General features: G+C 43.3%; 1 protein-coding gene across 1 annotated transcript in view; it reads left to right on the forward strand.

The window, feature by feature from the left end:
* LOC147640595 (uncharacterized) overlaps positions 1–12,550 on the forward strand; it is a 56,001-nt gene extending 43,451 nt beyond the window's left edge. Inside the window, exons 4-6 of the mRNA XM_086813334.1 lie at positions 8,087–8,178; positions 8,275–8,352; positions 11,923–12,550. Of these exons, the coding sequence (XP_086669460.1) occupies positions 8,087–8,178; positions 8,275–8,352; positions 11,923–12,082 (330 nt within the window). The 3' untranslated portion in view covers positions 12,083–12,550. The remainder of the gene's footprint in view (positions 1–8,086; positions 8,179–8,274; positions 8,353–11,922) is intronic.
* Positions 12,551–16,938: the final 4,388 nt, after the last annotated feature.

The following is a 16,938-nucleotide window of genomic DNA, read 5'->3' on the forward strand; positions in this document are numbered from 1 at the left end:
GATGCTGGTCGGACCAGGTCGGTTATCCCAACTGCAGTCGGCTGCCATCTGCACCTTCACGGCTGCAATAAATACTTATTAAATGCTGTCGGCTGTGAATAAACTGCTGTCGGCTGTGGATAAACTGCTCCGACCTGATGCTATTAAATGCCCGAATGCTCATGTGCTGAAGATGGCCTGAACCAGTCCCATACATGTTGGGAATGCTTGCATTAATGCTTAAATGCCTTGGATGATGCTTAATGATCCTGAATAAGAGCTAATAAATGTTTATGATGCTTAGATGATGCCATATCACTTGTACACCTGAGGGGTGTGTTGAAATATACAAGTGAATAGGGTGTGTGCGGGAACAAGCCCTTGGCAAGAGGCTGTAAAAGAGAATGTGTAAATGTAAGAACTTGTGAAAAGGTGAGAAGAATCTACTGGGAGAGAATAAAGGGTAGCATGAGAAGATTTAGGAAGTGTGGAGATATTCTGGGAGATATTCTGGGAAAAGTGAAGAGGTGGAGAGAATCAAGCAAAAGAGGTGGAGTGAATCAAGGAGAAATCAGTGGGATTAGATGCTTGGATGTAAACACTATAAATTGAGGCATTGGCCTAATGAGAACTTGTTGGTTTTTTATTATCCATGCCTACATTAAGCTATTTGTTACACTCACTAATCACGTCTTAATTATTTGCTAATCACTTTGTTAATGATGTTGATTCTAGTATTTGATCCACCATAGCTCATCACATTGCTCTAATCTCAACATGGTATCAGAGCCATGCCTAGAATCCATCAAGTTTATGAGCCCATTATCTAGTTAATTAGGATTAGTAGATAATTAGAAATTAATCAAATTTTTAGTTATTTTTCAACTCACCTTTGTACCCCCAGTTGGTGGAGGAGCTCTAGCTCCTTGCACACTCAACATTAGGCCAAATCCTTCTAGCCACAAACAGCCAACACCCTTGTGCTCCAGCCAGTCGAAACAACGCAGCAAACCGTCGCCGGACGAAGGAGAAATCGCGATTTTAGCCAACGCAGTTTTTTCTGAGGAATTTGCAGATCTTGTCTTCATCCAATCAAATTGCTCTAATTCCTCATAGCTCCAAGGGTTTTCAAGCATGCTCTACAAGCTGGTGAAGTCAGAATTCAATTTGATCAAGTCTACAGTGAGATCCAAGCTCTTCATCAAATCTGCAGGTGACTTTGGTAAAACAGAGATTAAGCATTTAATATTTGGTCAAATCTTGTGTTTCTTGGCTTAATCCTCTACTAGACTCATTGCTATTGATGGCCTTGAAAGCATTTGAGCTCATTTGAAGTCTAAGGTCCCAGATCTGGACTCCCCACATACTCTGTTTTCTGCACATAAAACAGAGGATTAATTTACTAATCAATGATTAATCAGTGCTAATCACTGTATTTTGGTGCAATTGAGAGTTCAAATTAACCATTAGGTATTTGATACAGATCCTATAACTTCAGATTGCAATTCGGAGTTGGTGTGATACTCCAACCATTCCGTACAAATTGGTTATCCTTGATTTAATGTAATTTTTGGTAAAATTGTGCTGATAAATTTGTGATAATCATCATTTTGCATTTAACCCTTGGTTAATGTCTGTAAATCTCACTCAAATTCAAGATTATTCACAGCCAGAGTTGCATTTGGGAATGTGCATAAAAATGAATGCCATATGCATTATGTATTGGGCACATTGCATCTGTGTAAAAATGGGATCAGACATTGCCTTTGTCCAGAATAAGGCAAGAGGTAAGATCTCCCGCATAGATTGGGTTTGCATTGCATAATGACACAAGATAAACATCAAAAACCCAAAAGAACTGTTAGCAAAACGGTTAAACATGTTGCTCACATGAAGCAAGAAGACCTGACGGACAACCTCATGGCCCCAGCCATGAAAGAAGAAGAATATCTCTTTCCAAGAAGAGGATCCACACCGAGAAGAAGATCTAGAGGAAGCATTGAAGGAAGACATGGACGCATGAAGAGAAGCTGCCACAAGAAGACTGAAAGAAGAGGAAGACATGGACGCGGAAGAGAAGCTGCCACGACAAGAAGACTGAAGACAAGAGAAGATGTGAGGCTCCAAAGAGTGAGGAGCCATGTGAAAATCTCTGAGAGAGAGAGAGAGAGACAGACCCCACAACCCAATGTAACCTGTCCCAACAAAGTAAAACCACCTCTGAGCTACCGATGATGTAGGCCATGTGGTAGATAGATGTATGTGTGAGCACTTTAGTCAAGGTCGCGGGCACTTGTAGTAGCCTTGGACACATAGAGAGAGAGTGTCAAGGACTATGAGTTTAGGGACTTGAGGCACTGGTCGCGGGCTATCAAGTAAGAGAGAAACTTGGTACAGGGTCCAGGTGTGCTAAGTTAACTTGAGGGGAGGTGTGCTAGACACTGGTCGCGGACTATCAAGTAAGAGAGAAACTTGGTATAGGGTCCAGGTGTTCTAGGAGTATTCACTTGAGCGGAGGTGTTGAAATATACAAGTGAATAGGGTGTGTGCGGGAACAAGCCTTTGGCAAGAGGCTGTAAAAGAGAATGTGTAAATGTGAGAGAACCTGTGAAAAGGTAAGAAGAATCTACTGGGAGAAAATAAAGGGTAGCATGAGAAGATTTAGGAAGTGTGGAGATATTCTGGAGATATTATGGGAAAAGTGAAGAGGTGGAGAGAATCAAGCACGAGAGGTGGAGTGAATCAAGGAGAAATCAGTGGGGGATTAGATGCTTGGATGTAAACACTATAAATTGAGGCATTGGCCTAATGAGAACTTGCTGGTTTTTTATTATCCATGCTTACATTAAGCTATTTGTTAATTACTTACTAATCACGTCTTAATTACTTGCTGGTTTTTGATTATCATGCCTACATTAAGCTATTTGTTAATTACTCACTAATCACGTCTTAATTATTTGCTAATCACTTTGTTAATGATGTTAATTCTAGTATTTGATCCACCATAGCTCATCACATTGCTCTAATTTCAACAGGGTGTGCACGTGACAGCGTAGGCTCTAATAACAATGCAAGAGGGGAGCACATATCTCAGAGCACTTAAATACTAATTTCATTACACTCAATCAAGCATAATTGAAATGCCACAAAACACCAAGACCACCAACACCACACTGGGAGTTGAAGATGGGCCATCCACCCAACCCCCCCAATCTCGCCCCCACCCCACCCCACCCACGTGCGCACGCGCAAGCAAGGTATTTTATTACCACCAACACTACACTCAGAGTCGAAGATGGCCAACCCCCCCCCCAAATCGCCCTACACACACACACACACACACACACACACACACAAGAAAGGTATTTTATCAACAAAAGGAGTATTTGGACGACAAGCTTGTTGGTGATCACAAGATCAATGCAACTTGGCAAGAGGCACGTGTGATCTGGCTTGTGATTTGGGGAGGGGAGGTCCCGATTTTAAACTTCGGTTTAATTGAATACTAATTTCATTACACATTCAATCAAGCATAATTGAAATGCCACAAAACACCAAGACCACCAACACCACACTGGGAGTTGAAGATGGGCCGACCCCCCAACCCCCCCCCCCCCCCCCCCCCCCAATCCCGTCCCCACCCCACACATGTGCACACGTGCAAGCAAGGTATTTTATTACCACCAACACTACACTCGGAGTCGAAGATGGCCAGCCCCCAATCGTGCCTACACCCGACCACGAAAACACACACACACACACACACACACACACACACACACACACACAAGAAAGGTATTTTATTAACAAAAGGAGTATTTGTAGGACAAGCTTGTTGGTGATCACAAGATCGATGCAACATGGCAACATGCACGTGTGATCTGGCTTGTGGTTTGGGGAGGGGAGGTCCCAATTTCAAACCCCGGCAAGCCTTGATTGGTATTGTGGACTACTTGTGGTGACAAGTTGTAACACGTGCAAGAAGTACAAGCGGCCTACGTGCAGGTACCAAATTGCGACTACAAGAGGACCTACTCAAGGGGGAAAAAACTTTGCAATGAAAACAATCTTCAAACAAAGTGTTCTTGAAGTGGATCCACTATGCCACAAGGTTGTCTGACAAGAGAATCCTCATCATAGGCATATGTAAACCAAGAGGGTGAAGCCCATGTGCTGTAAACCAAGAGGGTGAAGCCCATGTGCTGTAAACTATGTGATAACAAAGCGAGACTCACCATACCCTAGGCTTTCCCATGTGGACCGTGAACAATATGATTTACTTCAGACACATATTAGGGACGCTTGGATTACCTCGGTGGGGCCCTTTCCATCAAGATGCAGTATTATCGGGATCATTTCCTTAGGCTCACTGAGGATGGGTCCATACAGAGATCAAGCAACATGGATATCTTTATGTCTCATGCCATGAGGATTGCTATTGGCCAACTCCGAGTTTCATCCCATACCCTAGAGATTGAGGCCGGCAGAGCAAATGAGGATACCCAGGAAGAAGAAGATTTGTTGATAATGCAGCAGAGAGGTGGAGCTAGAGGAGCATTATGCATGCTGATGCTCAGTCTACTATGAGATCAGAGGGAGGTACCATTGCCTTTTTAGAGAGGGGTTTGGTCCTATTAGCCATATCATGGATTATCTAGACCAGAGATGCTTGGGCTTTTTCTTGCTGGAGCTACGACAACACACAGAGAGCCTCCTCAGAGCATAGACCTCACGAGCTAGTTCAGCCCAGCTCAGGGTCACCAGCTCCTTCCAGCCCCAGCATGATGTACCTCCTCCACCAGCAGATCTGGCACTTCATCAAACTAGGACAGTATCCAGGAGCTTAGGGGTCACTCTACCGCGCGCCACAATGCTCCGAGTTGCAAGATGACCTCGGCTCCCTGGACCACGACCACCTCCAACCCATCAGGCCTAGATCGATGTGATCCTTACACATCACCGACGCACAATTTAGACCTCTTCTTCTCATCCTCTCTTCACCATTTACGGCCATCCTCTCCTACCCGATGATGGATGTCCTCCATGGACCCCTCTCCTCCATAGATTTGGGATAAAGTGCATTATGATCATTCTTGTATACTTTATAGCATGCTCCCCCATTTTATTTTGTGCATTTACCTAGGCGACTTCAGTTACTAGGTTTCTAGTTTCAATTTCAGTTTTGTTTCGGTTTTCTTTTTGGTTTTCCATGATGATGATATTCCATGGATACTTGTGATCATCTTTTGTCTCATAGGCCCATCAGGCTTTGTAAGGCGTAAATATAACTTTCTTTCTTTCTTTCTATAGGATGCCTTGGCTCTCCTCGATGAAAAAGATCCTTCTATTAGTTATTACCAAGAAAAACAACCATAAAGTACAAACTCGTCCCCAAATGGGAAGCAAGAGTCGAGAAGCAAAAAAGGGGAGGATGCTTTGCTCCTCTGGCTGGCCTCTCTAGGAGGAGAAAGCTATCTCATACAATGGGGGGAGGGGAGAACAACCACACAGGTGGTCTATAGTGCCAAGTGGGCTTGCCATCACTTTCAATAAGCGAGGGACCGTGATGCCAGATCTTCAAGAAGGCCTCTCGGCACTTTTGCATGCGGTCTAAGCCACCTTGAAGCTTTTCCCATTGACCACGGAGGGTATGAATGATATCAAGCTAGATGCTCCAAATGGACACTGCTGGTGGGGTGAGGGTGCCTTCAATGGCTTTGTTGCATTGAGCTCTCTAGATGTGCCACATAGCAATACTGGTGCAAATCTCCCATCTCTGGCTAAAACGTGGAGTCCAATGACATGTAGGTGGAGTTGAAACTAGCATTACAGAAATACGAAGGTGAGAGACCTGAAGGGCTAGTCCCCACCACCCTCCTCATATGACATGACGATCGCGGCCTAAGTAACTGTGCCCCATGTAACAATGCGGGATGGTTCCCGATCCATAGTGAAAATGCGTAGGATTCGTTGCCAAACTTGCTGAGCCTTCGGGCAATCCCAAAGACAATGACGTTGGGACTACTGGGGATGGCCACACCTAAGACATAATGCTGACCTACCCCCAATGGCCAACCAAGTGCCAACTAGCAAGCTCTCCTATGTGCCAGGTGCCACATGAAGAGAGTGATCGTCCGCGGCCGAAAACTATCCCACATCCTCTTCCAGAAATTTGAGAGAAAATGTGGCGAGAGCCCTTGGGATTGCTAGTGTCTTGTTGCTAGAGTGGCCTCAACCTTTGGCATCTGAACCCTATGACCCAGCCGTGCAGTGTATGCAAAAGAGGGGCACCAGGGGTCTCCTCAGTGTCCTTTGGATCATGCGTGTCCATTCTCTTGGGTCCCACTAGAGACGCGTGAGAGGCCCTCCCTCCCAAACCAAAGTCCCTCTCTTGCCACGTTGGCCAGTGGAGGGTCGATGTGCCACTCATGTGCATGGAAACCGATCACCCTCACCCTTTGCAAGGTGCATCCCTTGAAATCCTCCAAGGGGGTCTCTGCTCTCTCGAATCAGCCATGAGGTCCAATAGAGAAGGTGAGTAAGGTAGAACTCTCATCCATGCCATGAACTGCTAGGGGTATATCATGCCTGGTGAACACTCCCAACCACTGCAGGGGAGGAGGGTCGGTTATAGGAATGGCCTGAACAATTTCGGCAAGATTGCTTTCAAAAGTCTATAAGAGTGCTCTCCCATCAACATGGTACCTCTCTCTTGTTGTATGTAGACAATTAGACATTATTTCCCCCGGGTAACTTCAATGATGAAAAGAGTGCGTTGGAAATCTTATATGACTGCAGATCAGTACTTATACAGCCCTTGTACCTCTCAGGTCTTTGATTTGCAGCCACTGCAATCCATATGCAGGTGGTACCCTTGATTTGCAAGTCTTTAAATGTCTCCAAGGGTCTCAAGACTCAGTTGGCCTGCTCAACCTATTGATGGTGGTGTCAAATAGCTTGTCAACAGCTGAATAAGCACCAAGGGGCCCACTAGAATCAGTTGTTGTCCTGTTGAATGCCTATTGGACTTCTATGGCTGCATGCAGCCCATTTGTGGAAGCCTTATCAATGCTAATTGTGTGACCTATTATTGCTTTCCTATCAAGTTTGTTTAATGTGTAGGATCTAGACTTACATTTGAGCATAGTTTAACCCATCATAAGGATGCTGAATTGAACACCCTCCCCTCTTCTGCGGGCCGCAGCCACAATGTCCACATTGGGATGTGAATGTGAGTGTGTGGATTGCCTGAGAGGTCTTTCAGGCCTTTGGCTACAGCTATTTAGCCTTAGCTTTATGTCCTTTGACTAATGTTCCAAAATCACTTCTGTGTGGGAACCTCTGCCATGATATGGAGCTTTTTTTCAAGGAGGGGGTGAGACAGGGGAGATTCAGGCGGGTGCTTCCTGAGCTTGCAGGGGTGCTGCTAGAGTGCAGTGTGGGCTCCAGGGTTAATGTGCTGGAATGCCTATGTGGCATCGTGGCAAGCTTATCTAGGCCTTGAATGGTACTTTCAAACTGAAGACAAGGTTGATACCTTCAGTACGTTCATCTCACCATTCAAAGCAAAATGTTATTTCCAGCAGAGGACTGCTATCTGTTATTTATATCCTAGAAAGCAGGGTCATTATTCGTAGTCCAAAATAAATGCTATCAAACTAAACCCAGAAAAGGGTGTCAATATGTTGCAAGTGTAGCACTATTTTGTATGCTTGTAAGTGCTTGCTGGCAGTGAAAGTGACTCTTGCATAAGCATGATGCAGCTAAATTTCCTCTTACAATTTTACGGAATTCTTTTTGCAATTGTGTTTGCCTGCCTTCTTTGTCGTCTTCGTGCTTGATAAAAGGATAAGAACAATGTAGGTTGTAGCTTGTAGTGTGTTATGATGAGTTAACAACATACAGAGATCCGTCTAGTACTTAAAACCTCACAGGCTTTATAGGGGAATCTTATGTGAATCTGGCCTGTTTTAGGTTTTATGCATAGATAGTTTGAATTAAACCCTTTACCTTGGCTGTGTACCCTAAGGTAGGGATGCACTTCCTTGATGGATTACAGCCACAGGAGGCGGCTCTCTTTATGACACACATGTAAATGTTGCTACAGGGGACTATATTTGCTAGGAGAAAGGCAGCAGCTGTTTTGCGTGGAGATTTTGAGCTTCACAAGCTTTTCACTGAAATAGCAGAACGGTACAAGTAAGTGGACGCTTTTTGTCAGGGTTTCTGCAACAATGTGTCTTGTAGCAATTCAAAACATCGTCACTGGATGCTAAAACCAGTAGCCTTTTTCAGAGAGCGAGCAGGTGGCTACACTAGAGTGTTGCGAACGCGCATAAGACAAGGAGATGCAGCCACAATGGCTTACATAGAGTATGTCTTTTTCTTTACCTGTGAGATCAATGTAATGCCTTATCACTTTATTAGCCCTCTCTAAAGTATCATAATGTTTGTACAGCTTCCCTGAGCAGCTTACCTTAGACATGACCTCATGTTGCAATTTATACTGCTGAAAATGACCATGCCTGATGCTTCACCTTTGGAACTGATCTGAGAGTCGATGGTGTCATGTGCAAGTTTTGCCCATAGACATGTCCTCAAGCTAGTCTAGAAGGGGCAGCCAGAAAAAAATGACTAGAACCAGGATTTGGAGCATAAAGTGCAGATGAGGCAAGCGTTGGACTAGGAGAAGGACATGGAAGGACCTGTCGGCTGCATAGGATGCTGTCGGCTGCATGGAGAACAGGCAGAGCAGCGTTTATGAGTTTTATGTCCAGTCGGCTGGCTGACCAGCAGTCGGCCAGCACTCTATTTGTCCAAAAGGCCTATATAAAGGCATAGTTGCTCATTGTGTTTTTCATTCACTCCCTTATGGAGTGGGTCCAGCATTTAGGACTGTTTTGGGTGTTTCCACCTTTCATGGAAGGCAGCCCATGGCTGCAGATTTAGAGGTACCTTTTTGTACCATATGAATATACTGAACTTCCAGCTCTCTCTCTCTCTCTCTCTCTCTCTCTCTCTCTCTCTTCTCTCCCTTTTGTCTGCGTTTTTGCATCAACATGTTCTGAGTGGTGTTTAGGGCTGAAAGAAGACTCTCAGAGCTTCTGCGTGTTACATTGGTATCAGAGCATCAGGCTCAGCAAGGCTAAACCCTGATTCAGTCCCATATGAAGCCCAAGGCAAGGAACACAAGACCGGGAAGAGCTCCCAGGAGGTTTGTTGGTGGTGTTCCACAAAGCCCAAAGGGGATGGCAGTCCTGTAAGCCAGGAAAGGCTTTCGGGCAACGGTCCCAAGGGAGGATGATCCTCCAAGGGGGTGGAGTGAGAGTGCCAGACTCATTTCTCAAGAATGAAGACCAAGACGGTGTTCAGAGACAGGGCAGGAACGGATTGGAGACTGGATGGAACAGATGCATAGATCTTATTCAAAGTCAGAGTGGTTTTGGAGACCGAGCTTGGTTTTCAGTGAAAAGGGTTGCCAGAGATGGATGGATGACAGAGGGACTCAGGGAACAGAATGGGATGATGATAGTCATCCAAGAACAGGTTGGAATCCCGTCATCAAGTTTGGCAGAGGGGGAAGATGGTAAGCTCCTTCGAGAAAACAACTCCTAGGGAATGTTTTCCTTTGGCTTTGCTTGCTGCCGACCACCTCATAAATGCTACCCTAGCTGCATCTTGGATTTGTGCACCTTTCTTAACAGCTTGGTGATTAGTGGCTGAGCCAGAATGCTTTGATACCAATATTGCACGCGGAAGCCTTGCTGTACTTGATCCAGCCCTAAGCCTACTGATTAGGAACATGCAATGAATAGATAGAGAGAAGAGAGATGAACTGTATTTTCAGTATATTGTGGTACAAAAAGGTGTATATGTCTGTACAAATTCCATGGTCTTTGGCTTTCCAAAAGTGGACTCAATTCTTGACCAAAAGACTGTCTTAAGGACTGACTACGACTCTCCCCTTAATTCGGGATCAGATGAATAAGACTATGTTTGAGCCTAGCGTTTTATAGGCTCAATCATCACAGGTCTGCCAGAATAACTGCTATCGGCCAGTCCTGCTTTGTCCACCATGACTGGTATAAAATGCTAATAAATCCTGAATATGCTGGCCACAGTACTCCAGTGGATTTAGTAATTTAGTTCGCCATAGATTTGTAATTGAGCTTTTGAAGTGTATTAGAAGAGGCCATATCCCATTGGTGGTTATAGGCTGAGCCATGGTGATACTTGTGGACTAGTTTTCTGAGGAGGTGGAAACACCAACAGGGTCCATGTGGACAGATTTATGCACTTCATTGGATTGTAGGTCAACCCAACTAGCCAACCCTGGCAACACTACCAGCCAACCAGCCCTACAGTAGCCTATATAAATGGAAGGTTGAGGGTCATTGGAGCATGGAGACGGAGTTTCAGCCACAGTACCCAGTCTGATATGCAACATCGAGGAGTAGCATCAATAGTGAAAGAGCATCATCCATCAGTGTTTACCCAAAAAGGGGGGGCTATGGGGGTGTCTGGTGCTCATAGCCAAAAGGGCAAAGGGCTAGGGCAGGGCGCCCAGGGGGTCCCTTCCCAAGAGGGTTTAACACCCACGACTAGCCCATAAAGGGGCTCGGTCAGCACTACACAGGAGTTGGCCTGATCCAGCCCCTATAAAAGGGCAGGATGAGTCTCCCCACTCATCTTCTCACTGTCTTCCAACTTCCAAGGCCTTGAGCATGCCAGCGGCAGCCTAGGGCAAGAAAATCACAATGCATACAGGTCAATACCAGGCCAGCCAACAGATTCAAGCTAACACATCTCAGCCTGTCCCTGTAGGAGAAACACGCAACTACAAAGCAGTCCAGCTGTGCATCTCCTAAGTGGCCAGATTGAGTCTCCTGTCCGGTGCATCTGCAGGTCCAAGTCAGTCTATACATTCATCTAGAGAAATAAAATCAAATACACCTATGGGTGGGGCCCCTTCAGAGGGTTATCGGGACCCTCTCTTTGCCCTGACCCTCTCTCCCTCATACATTAGAAATTGAGATCGTGAATGTTGTCTTGCACATCTTTGGTTGCCTTGTGCTTTGCCCTTTTTGTGTCTCACTCTTATCTGTTCTTGTCAAACTCTCTCACGCGTGGAGTTCAAAGTATATCTGTTTTTGAGTTTGTGTAGTTTTGCATTGTGTAACATACTTCAGTACCTAATCTTTAGCATCAGTACTAAAATTGTGATTAAAAAAAAAAAAGAGTAAACACAACGAAGGTTGGCTTCACCAATCTTGTTGGTCAGAGTTGCACGGCTTGGCTTCTTCTTATACATTTAAATGCTGGGTCGCTTTCAAAGGATGTTCTTCTTCCTGAGCTGCTATGTTGTGTATGTTCAAAGGATGCTTTAGCATATTTGGCCTCTTAGAATGGTACTTTAGTCTCCCAAGGGACCGTCGTGCCTTCAAATGACATTTGGCCTTGTGTGTGCAGTATGTTCAAGGGTGCTTGTTGTGTATGTTCAAAGGATGCTTTAGCATATTTGGCCTCTTAGAATGGTACTTTAGTCTCCCAAGGGACCGTTGTGCCTTCAAATGACATTTGGCCTTGTGTGTGCAGTATGTTCAAGGGTGCTTTAGCATAGTTGGCCGCTTAGAATGTGTAAAGACCACACAGGACCACCTGATACACAAGGTTTATACATATAGAATAAAAGATGGCAGTCTTCTTATGTGGCAACTTTGATTAGAGTAGTGTTGCACAACTTTGCATCTGTCACTTAGAAGCATCAAAATCTGCATGATGTTAGGCTCAATTTGAGCTAGTGTCTAATACAGTTGGCCAGACAGCAAAATGATCCATTCCTCTAAATCATGGATACTCTTGCAATGTTGTCGGCCTGCTTCAAGTGTTGAAAATGGGAGTAATGAATGAGCAAGGGCATTCAGTTATCTTTGACTTGTGCAGGTTTGTGGATAGGCCCAATGAGCTTCGTGAAGCAAAGCCACCTCGAACCCCACCTGCTCAAAGGGCCCCAATAGCTCCATGGATTCAGTCTCGAATGAAACAACACTGGGCGTCGGAAACATTTGGTGCTTCAAACAAGACGGATCCATCGGAAGCTTAGTACAGCATGAGGAAAAATCTTTTGCACTAGTTGATGCGAGGAGTGCCTCGTGGCTTTCCTTTCTTGCTATTGCATTTTTACATGTTTTGGTCTTAATATTGTGCTGGGATGCATATCCTCTTGTTTCCAGTACTTTCATGAAATTACAGAGCACTCACACAAGCGTATCATTTCAGTTTGATGTCTATTTGGTACCGCTACGAAGTCTTGGAACTTCGACTAGTTTCTTTTTGCCCACGTTTGGCTTCACAACCAGGTTATGGCAAGGCTATTGATGCTCCAATGTTGTGTACTATGGGTACACTTGCAATTCCTTTGGGTCATCATCTCCATCAGTACTATGAACGATAAGGGACCCAAATAGCTATAGCAAGAAGCAAAAAGGTTGGACATTATATAGCATATGGGGCAATTGTGTAAGTGTAATTTTCGAGGGAGAAATAGAAAGTGAAGTGCAATATGGTAAAAGGATGTTCCACCACATGTTAAATCTCTTTTCGAGGCTTAATGAGGTTTTGTGAGAAAAGGCATTGCGTAATTTGACTGGCTTTTAAAACTGTGATAAATTAAAGAAGTTGATAATTTTTCACATGGAACGCGACTTGCTTTCGTCAGGTGATGTCGGTGAGATTTTTGCCTATTGCCTAGTGTTCTGATGTTTTTTCATCAACTGCTCAATGTCGTGATGGTAGGAGTATGTTTAATACTCAATAAAATTCCAATGTTTTGTGTGCAATCAAAGTTGGTAAAAACAAAAGATGTTACTATTCTAGGAAAGTCAGGCAACTAAGCAAGGCTTTGTCTTTTCATTCACATCCCAAGCGTAAAAGTACTTAGCCCTATTATCTATCTTGTGCTCCGAAGCTGAAGAAGTTAATGTTCTTATATTGCGTTAGAGTATACAATAATCCAATTGCCGATACATTGCAGACTGGGTTATAGCTATCTATCATGTCAAATGTTGAATATATAAATTACTCAACCACACACAAATGCAATGGGTTTTGCAAAATGTACAGCATTCTTAGAATGTCGTTATTTCGTACATTTTGCAATGGGTTTTGCAAAATGTACAGCATTCTTAGAATATCGTTATTTCGTGAAGTGGTCTGTTGAGCAGCGGCTTACATGATGACTCAACCAATTCTCAAGATATGTAAGAAACAATAGATTGTGCGCTTGATTGTGTCTTGAATAATGTATTCACCAATCGTTTGGGATGTTGATTTTTATATATATATAAAAATGTGTTTTGTGTCTTAAGTACGTTGATCATTGTGTGGCATGATGAATATATTATGGGTTAGTTGAAGAGAGGTAACCTTAGAAATGGAAAAAGAGAAGGATTTAGACCTTAGAGTAAGTGATTTAAAAAAAAATTATTTTAAAGTTTCGCGATTCTTCTTAGCGTCGACTTTTTGGAGTATTTGATGAAGGGTTTAAAAGCCCAGCTTTGCCGAGAAAGAGAGAGAGAGAGAGAGAGAGAGAGAGAGAAGCGAGACGCAGACCAACAGAGAGGAAGACGGATGCGATCAGGATGTAAAAATAACTGTAATTAATTTCAAGATTTTTAAAATATTATTTATATGCATTTTTTAAGGCCAAGGGTTAAACCCTTAGCCTATTTCGTTAATTAGTGCTCGGTTGCAGGAACTAATTAATGAAACGGGCAGTAGTCTCAAAATAATATGGTGAAATAATTTCATTTGAAATTTAACCTGGGTACATGTAACAAGCAATGGTTTTATGATGTCACGAGCGTGACTTACGAAGCACAGAATGTTTTAAGATCAAAGGAGCTCGGTAGTTCTTTTAACCTTGAGGAAGATTAGGATAGCTCCATCAGCGACAATGAGCCTCTTCCACATTCTCTTTAAAGAGCTTTCTCTATCAAGTAGCTGATATCACATGTAAACTTGAAAAAATCAACCTGGAATTCACGCATGTGTTATCAAGCTAAATATAAGTTTAACCTAAACGCATACGTAAGCATAGCATTGAAATGAGGAATGGTGGTAATAACCTTCTTACAATTCTTACAAGATAAGATCATCCCAAGGAGTCCCATTATACCTCTCATCTAAGAAGTTGGGTCGTTGGCAAAAAACTTCACTGTTTTACCATGCTTCAAGCCACAACATGAGGAACAAAAGTTGAGAAACCTTAAGTTCGGATCTTGAGAATCTTACAAGCACTTTCTCTCTTTCTCTCTCTCTATCTATCTATCTATCTATCTATCTCTCTCTAATGTTCTCTCTCTCTATATATATTTCTCTTTCTCTCTATAACTCTCTCTCTAACTCTGTCAATCTCTCTTACTCTCTTTTACTCCTGTCGATCTCTCTAACTCTCTCAATCTCTCCTCACTCTCACTCATTGTGTCTCTAACTCTCTTCTCTACCTCACTCCCACTCTCTCTCTCTCTCTCTCTCTCTCTCTCTCTCTCTCTTTAACTCTCTTTATCTCTCTTACTTACTCTCTCTAATCATCTCTATTTCTTTCTCTTGGACTAGCCAACTCTCTCTCTCTCTCTCTCTCTCTCTCTCTCTCTCTTACTCTCCCTCTCTAATTCTCTCTTTCTAACTCCCGCTAACTCTCTCTAACTCTCTCAAGCTCTCTTGAGAAATAGAGAGTTATGAACTGGGCAACTCTCTCTCTCTCTCTCTCTCTCTCTCTCTCTCCAACTTACTCTCTTTACCTCTCTCTCCAAGTCTTTAATTCTCTCTCTAGATCTATCTCTCTCTAAGTCTATAATTCTCTCTCTAGATCTCTCTCTACCTCTCTCTCTCTCTCTCTCTCTCTCTCTCTCTCACACACACACACACACACACAGAGACATATAATAGTAGTATAGTATAGTATCTAATTCTCTCACTCACTCTAACTAATTCTCTCCATCTCACTCTCTCGCTACTATAACTCTCTTCACCTCTCCCTCTTTAACTTTCAATCTCTCATACTCTCTCTAGCTCTCTATTTCTCTCTCTAACTTGCTAACTCTCTCTCTCTCTCTCTCTCTCTCTCTCTCTCTCTCTAACTCTCTAGCTCACTCTCGTTACATTTCTTTACCTCACTCTCATTCTCTCATTCTCTCTCTCTCTCTCTCTCTCTCTCTCTCTCCCCCTTTATCTTTACCTCGCTCTCATTCACTCTCTTTACCTTTCTCGAACTCTCTTTCTACCTCACTCTCATTCACTCTCTCAGTCTTTCTCTCTCCCTCTCTTTCTAACTCTCCCTCTACCTCACTCGTGCACTCTCTCTCTCTCTCTCTAACTCTGTAACTCTCTTTATACCTCACTCTTACTCACTCTCTCTCTATATAACTCTATACCTCACTCTTACTCACTCACTCTCTATCTCTTTCTAACTCTCTCAATCTCTGTTACTATCTCGAACTCTCTCTATTTATCTCAAACAAGACATATTTCTCTCTAACTCTCTCTAATACTCTCTGTCTCTCTAACTCTTTCTCTCTCTTTAACTCTATAACTCCTTCTATTCCTCTCTCTAACTCTCTACCTTACTCTAAATCACTCTTTATATATAAATATATAAATTACCCTCTTTAACTCCTAAATAAGAGATATATATATATACACACACATTTATATAAATATAAATATAAGTAGTATAGTATAGAATAGTAGTAGACTAGTCTAGTATAGTATCTAACTCACTCTCTCTCTCTCTCTCCATCTATTTGTCTATCATCAATGATGGGATTATAATAGTTTATCTTTAAAACTTTTTTCCCCCCACGAACATGTAACGTTGTCAAGACCTCTAAGTCTTCATGTGATGATGTGGACAGTTTTTCTAGTAGCTCTTACTCTTTGATTGTTGAGATGGCATCTATTTTCATGTGTTGGTGCATATTGTCTTTGACCACCTTGAATTGCTCCTTGCATCTCTTCTTTGACCTCCTCTCTAACCTTAGTGGTGGGTCACTCTCATCTCACTCTCATCTGAGCTACTGGATTTGGTTTGCCTTTGAGCATGGAGAAGCGAACCTCCATTTTGTTCATCAGCTCCCTGAGTGCTACATTTTCACCTTGGAGTTCATGGTGAGGTGAGAGCCCCCTACGAAGGAGAGTTTCCGTGGATAGCTGCTCACAGGATACTCATGGCAGATTGTTGCGTGCAATGCATTGTGATGCTTTGCAATGCGCTCTGCTGCTCGTAGCTGAGGGACGGTAGCTGCTTCCTTCCTTTGCTTGCTCTACTGCGGTGCGACACCGAGCCGCTTTGCTTACTGTGCGTGACCGACGGGGCTTGCGTCCTTCCTTTGCTTGTTGTAATGCAATAGACAAAAAAAAACCTCTTTGGTTCTTGTTATTTGTCATGGATGATCGACGGGGTCTCACGGCTAAGAGATATCGACCCCCCTTGGTGGGCTACGCACCTGGGGGGAGAGAGAGAGAGTTGGCAGCAAGAGAGATTGAGAGAGTTTGAGAGAGATAATTGGCCTGAGAGAGAGAATTTAGAGAGAGATTTATGAAGTGAGTGAGAATGAGGTAGAGAGAGCTATAGACATCTAGAGAGAGAATGAGAGTGTGTAAGAGGGTTAGAGAGAGCAAGAGATAGTAAGAGAGAGAGATGGTTAGGGGGTAGAGAGAGAGAGAGAGAGAGGGGGGGGAGAGTTAGAGTTAGCGAGTTAGAGAGTATGAGAGATTGAGAGAGTTGAAGAGAGAGAGAATTAGAGAGTTAGATACTATACTATATAGAGAGAGTTAGCCACTATACTATACTACTCTATACTACTACTCTTATGTATTATACTGCAATAGAACTATACTATTATATATGTGTGTGTGTGTGTGTGTGTGTGTATAGATCTTATTTGGGGAGTTAAAAGG

This window comes from Cibotium barometz, chromosome 2 (genome assembly GCF_041138505.1).
Source record: "Cibotium barometz isolate CiBa-2024 chromosome 2, ASM4113850v1, whole genome shotgun sequence".
NCBI classification, from domain to species: Eukaryota; Viridiplantae; Streptophyta; class Polypodiopsida; order Cyatheales; family Cibotiaceae; genus Cibotium; species Cibotium barometz.